At 41.5% G+C, this 18130-nt stretch overlaps 1 protein-coding gene across 1 annotated transcript in view; it reads left to right on the forward strand.

The window, feature by feature from the left end:
* SDK1 (sidekick cell adhesion molecule 1) overlaps nt 1-18130 on the forward strand; it is a 657393-nt gene that overhangs the window by 508284 nt on the left and 130979 nt on the right. The window contains 3 exon segments of the mRNA XM_030578466.1: nt 2944-3125; nt 14228-14343; nt 15942-16134. Of these exon segments, the coding sequence (XP_030434326.1) occupies nt 2944-3125; nt 14228-14343; nt 15942-16134 (491 nt within the window).

The raw sequence follows: 18130 nt of genomic DNA on the forward strand, positions 1-18130 counted from the left end.
CTTTCCCCTGTAATATTTCAGGGTTGTTCTTGGGATTCAAAACGTGAGGGTTACAGGAAGGTATCTGCTGTTGAAGGGATTTTCTGTACTAGTTTCAGCTGAGTTAGACTACAGTAGCTCTGTATTAAAGATGCCTTTTGAAATTAAGGCTGTGAAAGACCCACTATAACATCAGGTCCATTTCTCTGTCTTTGCAGCATAGAATTCCACCATAGAGGATGTATTGGACTTAAACTGACAGAATGCCTGATCTTAAAAGTGAAAGTGCACTGCACAAAGCCTGTGCAATATACATCAAAGTATATATATGGTGAGAAAAATCACTAGGACATAACATTTCTGAACTGGCCTTTCTCCTCTGCTCTTTTTCTCACCAGCAGAGTGTTGTTTTTTATAGGTGTGTCTGTCATAAACAGATAGCTAAGGGTTAATGTCTCTTTCACCTATAAAAGGATTAACAAACAAACAACCTGAAACCTGACCAGAGGACCAATCAGGAAACAAGACCTTTTCAAATCTGGGTGGAGGGAAGTTTTGGGTGTGAGTCCTTTGTTCTTGGTCTGTTCTTTTTCTCTTGGCTCTGAGAGGGATCTCTCTATCTCCTGGCTTTCTAATCTTCTGTTTCCAAGTTGTAAGTACAAGGATAGTAAGACAATAGGTTCATATTGGTTTTTTTGTTTGTATTTACATGTGTGTAGTTGCTGGAATGTTTTAAATTGTATTCTTTTTGGATAAGGCTGTTTATTCATTTTTTTCCTTTAAGCAATTGACCCTGTATATTGTTACCTTAATACAGAGACTATTTTTAATGTCTTTTTCTTTCTTTTTTATATAAAGCTTTCTTTTTAAGACCTGTTGGAGTTTCTTTTTAGTGGGGACTCCAGGGAATTGAGTCTGCAGCTCACCAGGGGATTGGTGGGAGGAAGAAGTCAGGGGGGAAAATCTTTGTGTTAGATTTACTAAGCCTGACTTTTCATACCCTCTGGGTGAGGGGAGAGAGAGAAGATCTCTCAGTACTTGTGTTTCAAGGACTTGAAGCAAGGAGTATCCTAGGGTCCCCAGGGCGGGGAAATCTGGGAGGAGGTAAAGAGGGTGGAATCCCTTTGTGTAGATTCACGGAGCTGGAATCTGTATATCTCTCCAGGAACCCAGGGAGGGAACACCTGGAGGGGAGGAGGGGGAAGGGAAATGGTTTATTCCCCTTTGTTGTGAGACTCAAGGAATCTGAGTCTTGGGGTCCCCCAGGGAAGGTTTTGGGGAGACTAGAGTGAGCCAGACACTCTAATCTTCTGGCTGGTGGCAGCGATATCAGATCTAAGCTGGTAATTAAGCTTTGGAGGTCTCATGCTAGCTTCTCATGTTTTGAACTCTAAGGTTCAGAACTGAGTAGGACAGTTATGACAGTGTCATGCTAAGAGCACGGTAAATTAGACCACAGGAGCATTCTACACTTTGACTGCCATCTATGAGAGAAAACAGAGTGCTGAGCAAAGAATTGACATTGCCAAGATTCATACAACCTTCCTATCATCCCATAAGTGAAGGAAGGGGAGGTCTTGCATTGAATGGAGGCAGAGTGAGCCACCTAATAATCCCAGGGGGAGATCCTGACATTGCTTTGCTATATTTGCCTTGTGATTTTCTGTTAACATTTCATGGAGCTATGCTGCTGTAGTCTCAGTACAAAACATGATCAAGTCAGGAAGCCACACTGCTCTCCCAACTCTTTGGGGTTGTCTGTATCACTGCTATTGGGTGATCAAGAGCTGCACTGAGATCTCTCTAGGAACAACAAAATCTCTGAGAATTAGGCCTTGTCTAAACACAGGGATTGCACTGATTAAACTTATATTGGTTTAAAATCACACCGTAAATGAACCAATGAAACTTTCTCATGTAGATAAGCCTTTAGTTATTGCTAAGCAGGGGCTGACTTAAAACAGCATAAAAATAGTATGATGAATAAAAATCCAAACCTTCCCATAGTTGCCTTTTCACAGAATAGCAGTGCTTCATTTGCAAGTCATAATGCTGTTTGGTCTACTTATTTCTGATATGTTGATAAGCATATTGTACGTATCTACTACACAACTTATTCCTAAAGGGAAAAAAGCAAACAGCCTCACTCAAATTTCCAAGGGTTGTTTGAGAGGAAATGATAATTATAGAAAAGTGGATTCTCAGAATGCAAAAGGACCACACCAAAAAAAGGCTCTAAAATATGCATCCAAATCAATTCTATTTTCCATAACTCCTCCTAGAGGAAAATGTATTCAGTTGCTCCACTTCTTTGGCAGAGGTTCATCACTATATAGATAGAGATATATTACTAATCCTCATTTGGCAAACTGTTTCATCTCCGAATTACCATTCTTCTGATTCCCACTCTCTAGCAAGGTCTTCAGTCCCTAGGGGCAACCCCTGTTTCAGGCCTTGTTATAATCATTCTGTGAAAGTGGATTCCTGTTGCAGGCTTGAGCTGACAGTCCCTTTGACCACAAGGCCTCAACACTACTGAGATCTTCTTGCTTTTCAGGTTGAGGCTGAGGAAGAAAACATTTCTCAAACTGATTTCCATCAGCACCCTGATAAAAATCCTGTCCGTGATATTTTTTATAGTAAATCACAGCTTTTACTAGACAAGCCACATTTAAAAAGCTATAATTTTTCTACAGACATAACAGGATAAAATGCCAGTTTTGTTTAGCCCTGAGCGTGTAATTTCAGTGAAATCAGATTATAAATACTATAGCAGTCAAGCAGGGTATGACCTTATCGGGGTTAGTGTGTTGTTTTGAGGATGTTCTATTAGCCTTTGTATAATTCTGCAGGAAAAGTTTGAATATTGCATCTTCAGAGAGGAAGCGGTTTTGCTAGTCAGTGCATTTGCTATAATTGATGCCTTTTAACTGACTGCATTGAATTTTCCTTTTCTGTATGCAGATATCGCCTGGCAGGCCTCCCTGGGGAGTATCACTATAAGAACATCACCTGCGCAGAGATTAATTACTGTTTGGTGAAAGACCTGATCATCTGGACTCAGTATGAAATCCAGGTGGCATCTTATAATGGAGCCGGGCTGGGAGCATTCAGCAGAGCAGTGACAGAGTACACTTTACAGGGAGGTGAGCTCCACTCTGCAGTCTAAACTGCAAATCCTTTGCAATCACTAATTTTGAGACAGAGTGAACAAATAGTGCAAGTGTTTGTCATATGTTTCCCTTTGTGAAGGGAAACATACTCTAGGGACAGAGGATTCTACAGGAGAGGTTCAAGTGAGATAGAGGCATTTACCAAGAGGAAAAGGGAACAATAAGTCTTATTCTCATTTATACTAAAGCTCCTTTACACCTCTCTGGCAATATACAGGTGCCCTGAAGTGGGTGGAAATTACATCTATAAACAAAAGGATTTGTAATTACTTTTACACCTCCTGAAAGGTGTGTTTACACTACTGGATCAGTCTGAAGAATCCTTAGCATAATTGAGAGTCAGGCCCTTAAGATTTGCATTAATTTCCATGATTACAGGACTAAATTTTGAGCAATAGACAGTCTCATGATCTCTGCTTTAGTAGGTCATAAAAATAATTAAACTATTTGAAAAACTTACACGTTTACAGTGCATGTTAGTTTTTAATCAGGGAAGTATATGTAATGGTTTGCTAATTGTTGATAGGTGTACATTATGATGTGAATACATGTATTGTGAGTGTTAGAGAGATTTTTAAACTAGACTACCCAAGTGCAGGACTAGTCTATCAAGACACTTAAAGAGCAAGAAAACAGTCCAAGTTATATCTCAGAGAATCTAAAGTCTTGCAATATAGAAATAAGTAGACAACCTCCAGCCCTTTAAAAACTTTGTATCGGAGCTGGACATGCATTTCTTAAAGTCTTCTGCTATTAGATAGGAGTAATATTATATATCCCAGTTCTCTACCGTGAATTGGTTTCTAAATGGAAAATCTAAAATCACTTTCGTACATTAGTTTCCATTCTCGTTTAGTTGTACAATTCAAGCTATCACAGCACCTTGACCTTCCCTCTGCTAAGACCCAGGTTTCTGACTTCTGACTCTTTGTTTAACCCTGCAATTGACTCTGATATGATAGCTGCTGTTATCTTTCGTTAGTTTGCTGTCTGTTGTCATTCAGTGTGACTGGTAGAAGTATTTATAATGCAGGACAATCTACAATGCCCTATTCATCTTTATGTAATAGTTACTTAGAACAGATGAAAAAGCTAGGTCTTCCCTTTTTAAGTAATTCACAATAGCAATAAATAGCTCCATAATGGATGTTGCCATCCCCTAATTTTCTTGCGGATATCCTCAGGCTTTCAACCCACTTTAAAAACAGTTTGAATCCTTTTCACATTTGGAGTTGAACAGATGGGAGCTGCACAGCCCCAGTGTATCCTGAAGCAGAGTTAATATCAGGTCTCCATACGTTAAGAAATGTATCATGTCCTGTGCCACTCTTCCTGCAATGGGAGAATGTACAGACACCTGTTTGTGACCATTTCTCACTGCTGACTGTGCCTCCTAAACCAAACCAGCAGGAGATTAGGAACGTAAATCAGACCATGGGTGGAAACTATGTCTTGTACGGGGCCAGCTCCAGGCACCAGAATTCCAAGCTGGTGCTTGGGGCAGCATTCTGCAAGGGGCGGCAGACCCTACGTTTTCGCCGCCCCAGGCAGCGAGCCGAATTGCTGCCACGGGCAGCGGGGGCAGTCCGTGTGCCCTTAGGGGGCAGGCGCGTTTCCGCGGCAGTGGCAATTCTGTGGCAGCTTCTGTGTTTAGTTGTTCAGGGCGGCTTCAGCTAAACATAGAAGCTGCCGCCGAATTGACATCACTGTGAAAAAGTGCCTGCCAACCTAAGAGCGCACAGACTGCCCCCGCTGTCTGGCGGCAATTCGGTGTGCTGCTTGGGGCAGCAAAAACTGTAGAGCCGACCCTGGTCTTGTAATACTTAATATAGTTTAAAGATGAGCCTAAGAAACCTACATCTATGCACCTTGCCCACCTCTCCACACACACACTAGTGATTTGGGTTGCACTGGCAAGAACCTGCCTGTCTGTGGATAGAAAAAAAATACCTGAAATACCTGGCATTAGTTGAATGTGCCATGCAAATGAGTGCTGAGAGCAGACCAACACATTAATATTGAATTCCCCTCCATCTCATTGGCCACATGAGCTGTGGCCTTACCCCTGAATGCATATGATTGGACTTTTGTTAGTCTTTTTGGCATTTGGTAGTGGCAGCCCAAGAACCCATAGTTGACTATCAGCTGCTCAGAGCTCTTTTAAAATAACTTGTGGCCTGTGTCTAAGAGAACGTAACTTGCAAGACGCCTGAAGACCTGAACTCTCACAGAAACTGAGTTATAATGTCAATGAGGTCCTTTGAGAGATATTGGCAAAGCATGCAACATCCTGAGGCTTTGACTGTTTCAAAACCCCAAAAGTCTTTTCAGTGGGATATTCAGTATAACCGTTTGATACTGTATATATATGGCTTTCTTCATCAGGGTTTCTCCAGCTGTTCCTTACTACTTTGATGTTATCTTTGACAGGGATATGTGCCAACTTTCTGCACAGAGTAGCTGTTGCTCATTTGAACAGAGTCCTTCAGGACTTTTCATCACTGTGTGAAAAGTTGAGGCTTTCAAGTATCTCTGCACAGAAGAGTTATTTCATATACAGAAAGTCTTTTGGAGGGTGATGCAAGTAGTCTCCCTTGCTGTGTTTGGTCCAGGAGAGAGACAATTTTTCTTCCCTTCACTGTGGGGTCTAGCACTTCAATCTCATCAATTGTATTGACTTCTGAGATGCTGTCCCTTTGAACAGCTCCTCCCAAAGTTAAATGCCAGTCCATGGATTTACATTAGCCTTCAAGTAGCTTACATAGTAGATAGACATCACATTCCTCGCCCACTTTCATAGTCCTCGAGGGTCACCTTTGTGATGTGTCTGAGAGACTGTGGCTACATACTGAGGAGAACTATACCTGAGTCTCCAGCGCTCAAAAGCTACTTCCAGAACCCAAGGAGAAAGTTATAATTTCAATATTCATCTGTCTGATTTTGTGAGGAAACAGTCTGTAACATTGATCCCATTTCATACCATTTTACTCAAGCTATTTCTCCAACAAGTGTGGTAATGAAAAAGAATTAGAATTATTGTTGCTTTAAATACTTGGGAAGTGCTCAAATGCTATGGTCATAGTCGTAAGGGGGCAAAATAGGTTCCTAGGTGGCCTATTGTACTTAGAATCTGTAATATGGAAAATGCTCTCCAGTTACAATAGGGCAAAACTCAAAACTATAAACACTCAAAACCTTCAGACATTATGGACACGAGCCATACTACCAGGCAAATTGTCTCAAGATGTTCTTTTCAGAGGAGATCAGTGAGATTAGTAAAGACAGAGGGCCAATGATAATGTCAACAGGTTGAAGAACCATGCTTGCCCAGTACAACCCAGAACTACCAAACCCTGCTCTATTTTATTTTCTGCAAGAACTGAAGTACCAAAGGGACCAGGAGAAAAGGCCTCCATCCCAGAAAAAAAAAATGCCTTTATGACTCACTCTCAAAATAAATTTGGGTACGTTACATTGCTTCAGGAAACCAATAGGTCTATTCTAAGCGAGCCAACTGGAAGAAAAGAGAGGTCATTCATACTGGTCCTGAAACCTGAGGTTTAAGTTGTTCTCAGAGAAATTCTTTTTGACTGGAAAGTGTAGCGCAAAAGGAAATGCATCTCTTAGAGTCATAGCATTTAGGCCAGAGGAGACCACCAGATCATCTCGTCTAACTTCCTCTGTATTGCAGGTGGTCAACACCACCCAGCACCTACACACTAAGCCCAACAACCGAAATTAGACGGATGTATTCCATCAACACACCCTTCTCCCATGAGAGGGAAAAAGGAGAGAATGAAACCCACTGGATAGTTCAGCACCCCCCTTAGTATTCATGTTGTATGTGACAATTCAGCCATCTTTCCTCCAACTGATAGCAGGAAAGTTCTGAGGGCCAATCTTGTAGCCCAAAGTTCCAAGACATAGCTACATAGTCTGATCTTTCTTTTTTGCTTTAGAAGCAGTGCAGTTTAGACACATCCTCTATTGGGTGTACCTGTGCCTATCATAAAGGTTAGGAACAGTTAAGTGAATGGTGCTTCTTGAACTCATGAGAGGTTGGAACCACTAGATTAGTGAATCCTTGATAGACATGGTAGGGAGAGGCAGAAGAGCAAGATAAGTATTCTGATGATGTTTCCTCCTTAGCAATATGAAGGGAGTCACAAAGAAAATCTTGTTCCCTTTTCATTGAAAACTTGCCAGCAGGGCTGCCTTCTGTGTGTAGAAAATAGTCCCGAGGAAGAAATGTAGCTGCTATCCTTGAATCAAGAGTATCATCTCCAAGTGTTGGGTTCTTTGTTAGTTAAAAAAAAGATTTCTCCCTGTTATTCCTTTAGTCTAAGTGGCTGAAACAAAGAGCAAGAGACTTGCAGAGGGGAATCTGCTTAGAGCAGCCAGTTGTCTACGGTCAGATTGTGAACTGCTGCTTTATGATTTATCAAGATGGGAGGGAACAAGGAGCTCACTTCCCCATCGTGCCCCTACACAGAAGAGGCACAGAATTAAAGCCCTGGATCTCAGGCCAGGTGCTTAGAGAGAAAATGCTTCATTCCCTAAGGGGGTGTATCAGCAGCTGCACAATAAGAATTGCAACTTTGAGGCAAAATGATTTCCAGAGCTCCCACTGGGGCTCCACAGTTTAGCACCTGAAACCACTGCATTAAAAGAACAACCAAATTCTCAGATAGAGAAAAATCTGTGAGCCAGCCTTATTGAGATGTGAAAGTTGGCATCCTGAAAGTCAGGAGCTTGGGATATTTCTGCATGCCTTTGTTGAAGATTTATATTTAAAACTGGTAGTCTGTCTATCTTAATCGGTGTGAGATTTAAATCCCTATTCACACATAGCTAGAGATATGGACATGTGTTCATCCTTAATTCCTTCTTATTCCCATAATCTTGTTGGCCAACCCCATTTAATGATTTTTGTCTACAGTGCCTCCATGACCTTTTCTGCTAAGAGTAGTTTTAGAACGTTTTACAATTCAAGCAGCTGAGTTCTAATACGTTTTTAGCCAGATTAACTTTAACTGGAGGAATATAAAGGTTGGTTCTCATAGACTCATAGACTCTAGGACTGGAAGGGACCTCGAGAGGTCATCGAGTCCAGTCCCCTGCCCTCATGGCAGGACCAAATACTGTCTAGACCATCCCCGATAGACATTTATCTAACCTACTCTTAAATATCTCTAGCGATGGAGATTCCACAATTTCCCTAGGCAATCTATTCCAGTGTTTGACTACCCTGACAGTTAGGAACTTTTTCCTAATGTCCAGCCTAAATCTCCCTTGCTGCAGTTTAAGGCCATTGCTTCTTGTTCTGTCATTGGAGGCTAAGGTGAACAAGTTTTCTCCCTCCTCCTGATGACACCCTTTTAGATACCTGAAAACTGCTATCATGTCCCATCTCAGTCTTCTCTTTTCCAAACTAAACAAACCCAATTCCTTCAGCCTTCCTTCATAGGTCATGTTCTCAAGACCTTTAATCATTCTTGTTGCTCTTCTCTGGACCCTCTCCAATTTCTCCACATCTTTCCTGAAATGCGGTGCCCAGAACTGGACACAATACTCCAGTTGAGGCCTAACCAGCGCAGAGTAAAGCGGAAGAATGACTTCTCATGTCTTGTTTACAACACACCTGTTAATGCATCCCAGAATCATGTTTGCCTTTTTTGCAACAGTATCACACTGTTCACTCATATTAAGCTTGTGGTCCACTATGACCCCTAGATCTCTTTTTGCCATACTCCTTCCTAGACAGTCTCTTCCCATTCTGTATGTGTGAAACTGATTGTTCCTTCCTAAGTGGAGCACTTTGCATTTATCTTTATTGAACTTCATCCTGTTTACCTCAGACCATTTCTCCAATTTGTCCAGATCGTTTTGAATTTTGACCCTGTCCTCCAGAGCAGTTGCAATCCCTCCCAGTTTGGTATCGTCCGCAAACTTAATAAGCGTACTTTCTATGCCAACATCTAAATCGTTGATGAAGATATTGAACAGAACCGGTCCCAAAACAGACCCCTGCGGAACCCCACTTGTTATACCTTTCCAGCAGGATTGGGAGCCATTAACAACTACTCTCTGAGTACGGTTATCCAGCCAGTTATGCACCCACCTTATAGTAGCCCCATCTAAATTGTACTTTCCTAGCTTATCTATAAGAATATCATGCGAAACTGTATCAAATGCCTTACTAAAGTCTAGGTATAAAGTCTAGGTTCTGTCGTATCAACTTTATGCTCTGAAATTCAGGGACATTTCAAAGGTGTCACACAAAGTTGGAGCTGTACTCCAGTGTGAGATCTTCAGAATAATCACAAACATGACCAAAATTAGATTTAAAAAAATCCAACATGCAATTACATAAGGATTTCTTTGTAAATACTTGTTTAAAGGAATAGTTTTGTGTTCCTTGATAATAAGAAATATATAACATGAGGCACAGATCTGCCTAGCTAAATATTGTGTATAATTAGAGGTACCTTTGTTACCAATTTCGGCTCTTGCTACTTACTGATGATTTAATTTGGAGCATTGTTTGAGAGGTCAGCTATGATGTAAATGTAGCACAGCCCAAGTTCATGTTTTAATACACGCTTGTTCAGATAACCATGGAGGTCAACTTTAACTTCAGCTCATAAAGAGAGAATTTAGCATTATGCTTTGAAGTAAATTCAGGATTATATTGCCACATTTTAACTGATAAAAATTGATTGTATTATGCTTATGCAATTAAAATTAAGCTTATGCCCATTAGCCAGCCTGGTTTTCTCCATTTTTAAAATGAATTAATTAAGATGTAGATGCTGATTTTCTATAAAGAATTCCAAAGATAAATTATACCATAAATCATGATTTCCAGCATACCAAAGATTTTATTTTTTTCTGTTTACGTTTTTTTTTACTCCATCATTTTTCTTCTTGTAATAGGTATTTTTGGACTAGAATGATTTATTCTAGTTTCAGAACATTCATAAAAAGAAATGAAAAAAAATTGGTTATCCACATTTCTAAAACTTTTGTAAACACTCCTAAGTGTTTGCTTGGGTTTCTTAGAAGTTTACTAAAGTGAGAATTATAAATGAAAACCTGTATTTGTAGGGGCCAGGCTCCGTTTCTGTTAGTAAATTCTCAGTGCTGTAGCAAATGATAATTCCCACAAAGCAGATTTCCTAATTCCTGAAAGGCCCTCTGAACTCAGGATGAAATCCTGGCATCACTGAAATCAATGGCACCCAGATTTCACCATTAAAGAAAAAGATGATGTCTAACAAAATCCAAAATAGGAATAAGCTTGCAATGTGGAGGATACAGAAAATGTTTTACAACTTTTATTGTTAGGAATGGCTTGATAGTTAAATATCATGTATCCTGCATAACAATATTCGGTCACTTTTACATATATTCGTTGTACTCTATGAACAATAAACTATTCCTAGTGGTATTCTCTGATTTATATGAATGAGTGTTAGAATTTCATTTTTCTGTAGGCAACCAAAAACATTCAGATTTTACACATATGTATATAAACAGTGTGTGTGTGTGTATGTGTACACACATACATATAAACCAATATAATGCCAATAAGATTGAAGTGTCAAAATTAATTAAGGAGAAGAAGAAGGAAAAAGGGGAGAGGATGATGCTTGATTTACCTCTCATGTCAAAATACGATGCAGGAGGATATTATAATCCGTCAATCAGCTGTTCATAACTTTCTAACATCAAACTAAGGGTAAAAGATGTTTCAAACACTTCTCCTATAATAGGAAATCTCTGACAAATACATTATAAAAATAATAAAGAAATATATACAGGAAGGCAGGAATTTTAATTTTAAAAATAAGCTTTTCTAATGTAGGGTGACCAGATATCCCGATTTTATAGGGACAGTCCCAATATTTGGGCTCCTATTACCCACTACCCCCTGTCCTGATTTTTCACACTTGCTGTCTGGTCAGCCTATTCTAATGTGAGCCATCAAATATGCAAAACACTACACAAGAAAGCTATGAATAGGACTACACACACATCACAGGACTTCAGTGACATGACAGGTTTCATCAGAGTTTTTGATAAGAAGAGGTTTGAGTGTAACAGGGCGGGACTCACCAGCACAGCACCTCCTGCTGGTCATCCTGGGAATTAGCTCTCAGTCCTTCCAGTCCACCTTCAGCTAGTGGTGTCATGCCTGCCATCACTGCTGTCGCCACTCTTTGGACCCACATCGTTCCCCAGACCACAGCGTCATCTTCTGGGCACAGCCCTCCAGCTGTACCCCACTCTGCTTTCTCCCCCCCTTCCAAGGGTGGGCCGACAGTCCTTAGTCCCACCACTTGCCTCAGTGGCCAACTGCACTCCAAGGTCCAGCTCCTCACTTCAGGGGCAAACTGCACTCTGGATACTGGCCACTTTCCTCATTGGCAAGTGGGGTGCAAGGGAAGGGGACCCAGGCCTGCTCGCTACTCTGGGTCCCAACCAGGGAATCTATAGCCAGCAGCCACCTACTGCCCTCCTCCAATCTCCTGCCTATTCTCCCTGGACCACTTCCCCTGTAGCCCTAGCACCCTCTCAGCCCTTGTAGCAAGGCTCCAGCCTGGCAGTGGTCAGCCAGCAGCTCACCCTCTGCTACCCCTGCCCAGCATTGCTCTATCTAGGGTGCTTCTTCAGGTAGCCAGTCCTCTTCCCTTACCTTCCAGAGAGAGACTCCCCTCTGCTCTGCTGAGCAGCCCTTTATATATGGCCCTTGCCTGCCCTGATTGGCTGCTCCAGCAAGGCTTCCCCCTTGAGGTGGGCTCAGTAAGCCCTTTCCTAATTACTGGCTTCTGCTCAGCCTCCCTGGTGCTGCTTTTAACCCCTTCTTCTCCCTGTATGGGGCAGCCGCCCCAGCATAATGAGGGATAATAATTCCTAAGCAATGTATTATACAGCTGTCATGCTATCAAAACATTCTCCTGAATCTCTAAATCAGAGGTGGGCAAACTGCAGCCCGCGAGACACATCCAGCCCATGGGATCCTCCTTCCCGGCCCCTGAGCTCCTGGCCTGAGAGGCTAGCCCCTGGCCTCTCTCCTACTGTCCCCCCTCCTCCGCAGCCTCAGCTCACTGCACCGCTGGCGCAGTGCTCTGGGCTGTGGGCTGCGCTCTCCTACAGCAGCACAGCTGCAGAGCCCGGCCTGACCCGGTGCTCTGTGCTGTGCAGTGGCAACGGGATGGCTGGCTCCAGCCGGGCAGTGCGGCTGTAGCACCACCAGCCACTGGTGTTCCAGGCAGCATGGTAAGGGGGCAGGGAATGGGGAGTTGGATAGAGGCCATTGAAGTTCAAGGGGTGGTCAGGGGGTCAGGTTGGTTGGGGGAGGAGCAGGAGGTTGAATGGGTGAAGGTGCCCCAGAGGGGCAGTCAGGAATGAGAGGAGAGGTTGGATGGGGCGGTGGGGGGGTGCAGTCAGAGGTGGAGGTTTCAGGGGCAGTCAGGAGACAGGGAGTAGGGGGGTGGATAGGGCAGGGGTCCCTGGGGGGGGGCAGATAAGAGGTGGGGGCTGGGCCGTGACCTCCTCCCCTAACCAGCCCTCTGTACAATTTCCTAAACCCAATGCGGCCCTCAGGCCAAAAAGTTTGCCCGCCCCTGCTCTAAACCATAAGAACTTTATATTGGCAAGAGATAACATTGTGAGCCTTATAATGCATACTGGGGATTCTAATATATGGTAGGAATAATGTTCTCCTTTCAGTGGTAATTTAGAGCACCTCTGCATACATTCTGACCCCAAACTTGCTGATTATGTATAATCCATGAGTAATGACATCAGAAGTCAGTTTACGGGTATAGAATTCTGGTGACATACAGTTACAGTGTAGATAGAAGAGTGAAAAAAGGTAGTAAACATGTAACAGAAATTTCAGGTCATATAGTCATCAAGGAATTTCAGTGACATAAGACTAAACAGAAGAGTGATACTTGAGTAATTTTATAATATCATTCCTTAAATGCTTGGTTTATACCCTAATTTTCCTTTGTAGGGCCCATAGTTAGCTGATTGTGAGTTTTAGTAGTTTGGAGTGGGTCAGTTTCCGCTAATGTTTTCTATCTCCACCGAGCGTAGCTTCTGGTGAACAAATAATCGTTTGTGCGTTTTCAAACCACCTGGTGGCTTGTCTTGCTTATGACGTGATTTTGAAAAGCAGGGAGCAACCACAACTCTCATTGGACTTAGTGGGAATTGGGGACATTTCTCAGACTCAGGTTATTAATTTTCACTAGAAAATTCCCATTTGAATGTAATGAAAACAGTACTTTTAAAGCATCAAAAATAGTGGTGGAGAATTCCTCCCTTTATGGAATATAAAAAAACATGGCCACCAATGGATAGGTCTCTGAAAACATCTATTATTTGTGACATATATTATTTTTGCTAACTTTCAATGGGTTTGGGCACATCTTGGTTAAGTATGCATGTATTGTGTGAATAAATACCATAATAGGATGGAAAAAGCAAATGAAAAAAAATTATTTTATTCCAGGGGATAATCTGTATTCCACAGGAGATTTCTTCATCATGTATTTTTCAGAACAGTAAATGATATACAGAGGCAGTCACCGTATTATGATTCCTCAATTAGAATTCCTATATGTTCACATTATTTCTTTGCTTGTCTACTTAGAGAGCTTGTTTGATTTTAAAGGGCTTAGGGAATTTCTTGGTGAAACCATTGATTGCCCTTACAGCCATGGATAATTGAAAGAGATGTATTCACCTATCATCATCTAAGCTTCTGTCTCGAGTCTCTAGGAGAAGCTCATCAGTGGAATAATAAGCCACAAGAACTATTTCATCCCCTCCCTTTACCCATTAAAGGAATCTTCACTAGAAAATGAGAAATAACCCAATTACCTTTCCCTTTAAGTCACTGCTGGGCACCACAATCATAAATCATACATCCCTTTTCTCAGCACTGTTGTTATTTTCTGTGAATCATGAATGGCAACTAAAGGTTTCTAAATTCATCTCTTCTTCTCCTCCCCGTCATTCCACCCCGACCTCAATCTATTTTCCCTGCTAACTTTGAACAGTGCCTACAGCTCCACCACAGAATGTGCAAGCTGAAGCTGTGAACTCCACGACCATTCAGTTCCTATGGAATCCTCCACCACAGCAATTTATCAATGGTATCAATCAGGGATACAAGGTAAACCAACTTTTGGATCAAGGCAGTCTAACTTTTTTGGTATATAACTTTCCTTGGGCCAGATTGGAGAATTCCACATCTCTCCAGAGCCCTGCTGTATATCATCAGAGACAATATCTTACATCAGAAGGAAGCTTACGTTAAACTAAGTAAGCTGTTGTCACAGCTAACATAACGTCTGTTGACTACGTAAGCTCTCACTGAGGACAGGAACATTTGATCGGTTGCAAATCCCAATTCATTTGATGCTGGGGTAGAGATTTTCAAAGGCATAAATGGGAGTAAGGTGCCCAATGACTTGGACAGTCAATGGGAATTGGGAGCATAAATGACCTTTGTGCCTTTGAAAGACAACCCCTATATTTCTATGTACTCTAAGGCAAAATACCCACTGACTTCAGTGGGGACAGGATTTCACCTGAAAATTTTTTTTTTCAGTTTCCCATATTTTAGATTTTCTCTTTTGTTTCAATCAGAAGCACGTAACACACTTAATTCCAACTTTCTGGGCTGGAAAACCTACCTTATGAAAGGAGAGTCAAAGAGCTTGGCTTGTTAAGCTTAACCAAAAGAAGTCTGAGAGGAGATAGGATTGCTTTCTGCAGATATATCAGAAGAATAAATACCTGGGAGGGACAGGGGTTATTTAAGTGCCAATGTGGACACAAGAAAATTGACCATTAACAATTTTAGGCTTGAAATTAGGCAAAGGTTTCTAACCATCAGAGGAGGGAAGCTGAGAAACAGCGTTCCAAGGAGAGCAGTGGGGAAAAAACCTAACTGGCTTCAAGACTGAGCTTGATAAATTTATGGAAGGGATGGTATGATGGGACTACCTATGATGGCATGTGGTCCATCAGTGACTGCTAGTAGCAAAAATCCCCAACTGCCAGAGACAGGACACTAGATGGGGAGGGCTCTGAGTTATTACAGAGAATTCTTTCCCAGGTGTCTGCCTGGTGAGTCTTGCCCGCATGCTCAGCATCTGACTGATCACCATGTTTGGGGTCAGGAAGGAATTTTCCTTTAGGTCAGATTGGCAGAGATACTGGGTGGTTTTCACCTTCCTCTGCAGCATGGCTCACTTGCAGGTTTAAACTAGTGCAAATGGTGAATTCTCTGTAACTTGAAGTCTTTAAACCACAGTTTGAGGACTTCAGAAACTCAGCCAGAGGTTATGAGTCTATTGCAGGAGTTGGTGGGTAAGGTTCTATGGCCTGTAATCTACAGGAGGTCAGATTAGATGATCACGATGGTCCCTTCTGACTTTAAAGTCTATGAGTCTATCAATAGGTTACTTTAAGTGCTTAAATATGGATATAGTAACCTAACTTTTGGCACCCATCTTGGAAAAACTGTGGCTATTTACTTTTAAAATATGCCTTTTATTCTCTCTCAGGAGTTGATAGCAATGTACAAACCCATCCAGTGAACCCAGTAACAGGATTTTCTCAAGTTGCACAATGATAGAGTTTACAATTGTTTTCAGTGTATTGTTTTTTGTAATTGGACTAACAAGGTTTTGGCAATGAAGTGTATTGCGAATAGAAACAACTTTTAATGAATGTTAATCTATATTTAAATTTTCTCTATTCCAGCTCCTGGCATGGCCAGTAGCTGCACCAGAGTCTGTGACTGTGGTCACCATTGCTCCTGATTTTCATGGAGTTCACAGTGGCTGCATTACCAACTTGAAGAAATTCACTGCTTATTACACATCAGTTCTATGTTTCACCACACCAGGGGATGGACCACAAAGCCCACCAGAGCTGCTGTGCACTCATGAAGATAGTGAGTATAGCGAGGTCCACCCAGAAATCACCGGCAGTGCCTGAAAACAGTTCTGCTAAAGGTGATGGCCAAAATTTTCAAATCTTGATTCCTAAGATTAGGCTGCCTAAATCCATATTTATTCACATAAAAGAAAGTGACCTGATTTTCAGAGGTGCTGAGCACCTGTAGCACCCACTGAAATCAATGGGAACTGCAATTGCTTGGCAATTTAGAAAATCGGGCCACTAGAAATTAAAATATTTAAATACCCAAATATGGATTTAGAAGCCTAAATTTAGGCACCGGATGTGAGGTTTTTTTGTCAGTAAGTACATTGAAAATGTAATTACTTTATTTGCATGCTGCAAATGTTTTATACAAATATTTTATCTTCATGTATTTGGAAGGTGAGTTCATTATTCTGATCCTGTCTGCCAAACCAGGCTCAAATCTGTGCCAAGAGATGAAAATGTCTCTGGTAGTTCAGTGCAGAGATTATTTGCTGGGTCTCAAAACCCATACATCTGAGCCCAATTTGGTTTATGCGAAGGTGTCTATTCAAGAGAGGTTTAGGATTAATATGTCTGGAGGGGTGGGGGGGAATTGTTGCAGGTCAAGATTAAATTGCAGTGGCAAAGCTGTGTGAAGGAGGCTTGCACAATTGTCTGTATCACTAATCTTAGCTCTAGGCAGTGCTTTTAATCCTCTTCCCCTCACTGAGCACTGTACTGACAGCCCTAAATTTAAAAGTAAGTTAGAAAAAACTGCTTAATGTATGCAGGTTAGCTAGTGGTTTTAGAAATATTGTTTTGTCTTAATAACTGTTGGTTAGTCATTGTTCCTGCAAAGAAGAGTCTGATCAAGAAGTAAGACTTCAAATGCTGGACCAGTTGTCCATGAGAGAGTGTTGAAAGAACATAAAAGAAACAAGCTATTTATCCAGAGATTTTCTCATTCATAGTCCATCTCCTCCGGGTGCTAGGAAGTGTGATATCTCTGTGCTCAAAGAGCAGATTTCCTGCTGCTAGAACTTAAAAACATTAGCAGATCACTGAAACAGCACTATTACCATCAGGAATCCATGAGCCAATAATTTAACCTCATATGTGTTTATTGAAGCATTAAAGCTGGAAGACAAGGTGGAAAGAACAGTTTTTGTATTTGGCTAATACTGAATAGGTGGTATGACTTTTTAAAGACTCTTCAGAAATTAATTTCCTTGGAGTTGCAATGGTTAAAAGGAGACCTAGTGTTAGGATATTTGTACATATTGTATGGTCTGTGCCTTCAGAGGGGACACCAAATCCTTAATATGGCTCCAGGACTACAGCTTGGTTTATTTATGTGGATTTCATTTCATATTTCACTGGACACACCTGCATGGTGAAGAAAAATGCAGACTTTAAATCTAAAGAGAACATGATCCTTCCAGACCCCTGCTCACAGTTGGGTTACTTTCTGCCTTTCTTTACAATGCTTGGTGATTTTGCAAAAGAATTTATTTGCTGATCAATTGTAGAACAAGCGTGAACTGACATCCAATGAGACATAGCCTTTGGTGGCTTAATGTGACCCATGCTATCTTTTCAGAATTATACAACAAAATTAAAATTGGACTGTAACTGCAGCAGCATATTGGATGGTAACTTTGTGGATAGGGAGATCGAGGCTAGGGATATAGATACCCGCTCCTGAATACTGCATACTTACTATTGTTACATATTCCTGAGATTTGTACCAGAGTAGCAGTTTTTTCTATAATGCTTTGACTGCTGGCTACTGGAGAACAGTCTCAGAGGTTTCCCTCTCTGGGACTGCACAGTTGCAAATGCGGCTATAGCCAGCCTACTAGCAGGCTTTCTTTTTTCATAGCGGGAAGGGAATGAGAAACTGCACAAAAGTGAAGAGGAAATAAAATACAGATTTGTAGCCCAGAAATTGCCAAATAGTGTCAGCAGAGCTGGAGGACAGCATTTTTGGGCAGGAATCCAGATAACAAAAAGCACAGTGAATA

This window comes from Gopherus evgoodei, chromosome 10 (genome assembly GCF_007399415.2).
Source record: "Gopherus evgoodei ecotype Sinaloan lineage chromosome 10, rGopEvg1_v1.p, whole genome shotgun sequence".
NCBI lineage: Eukaryota > Metazoa > Chordata > Testudines > Testudinidae > Gopherus > Gopherus evgoodei.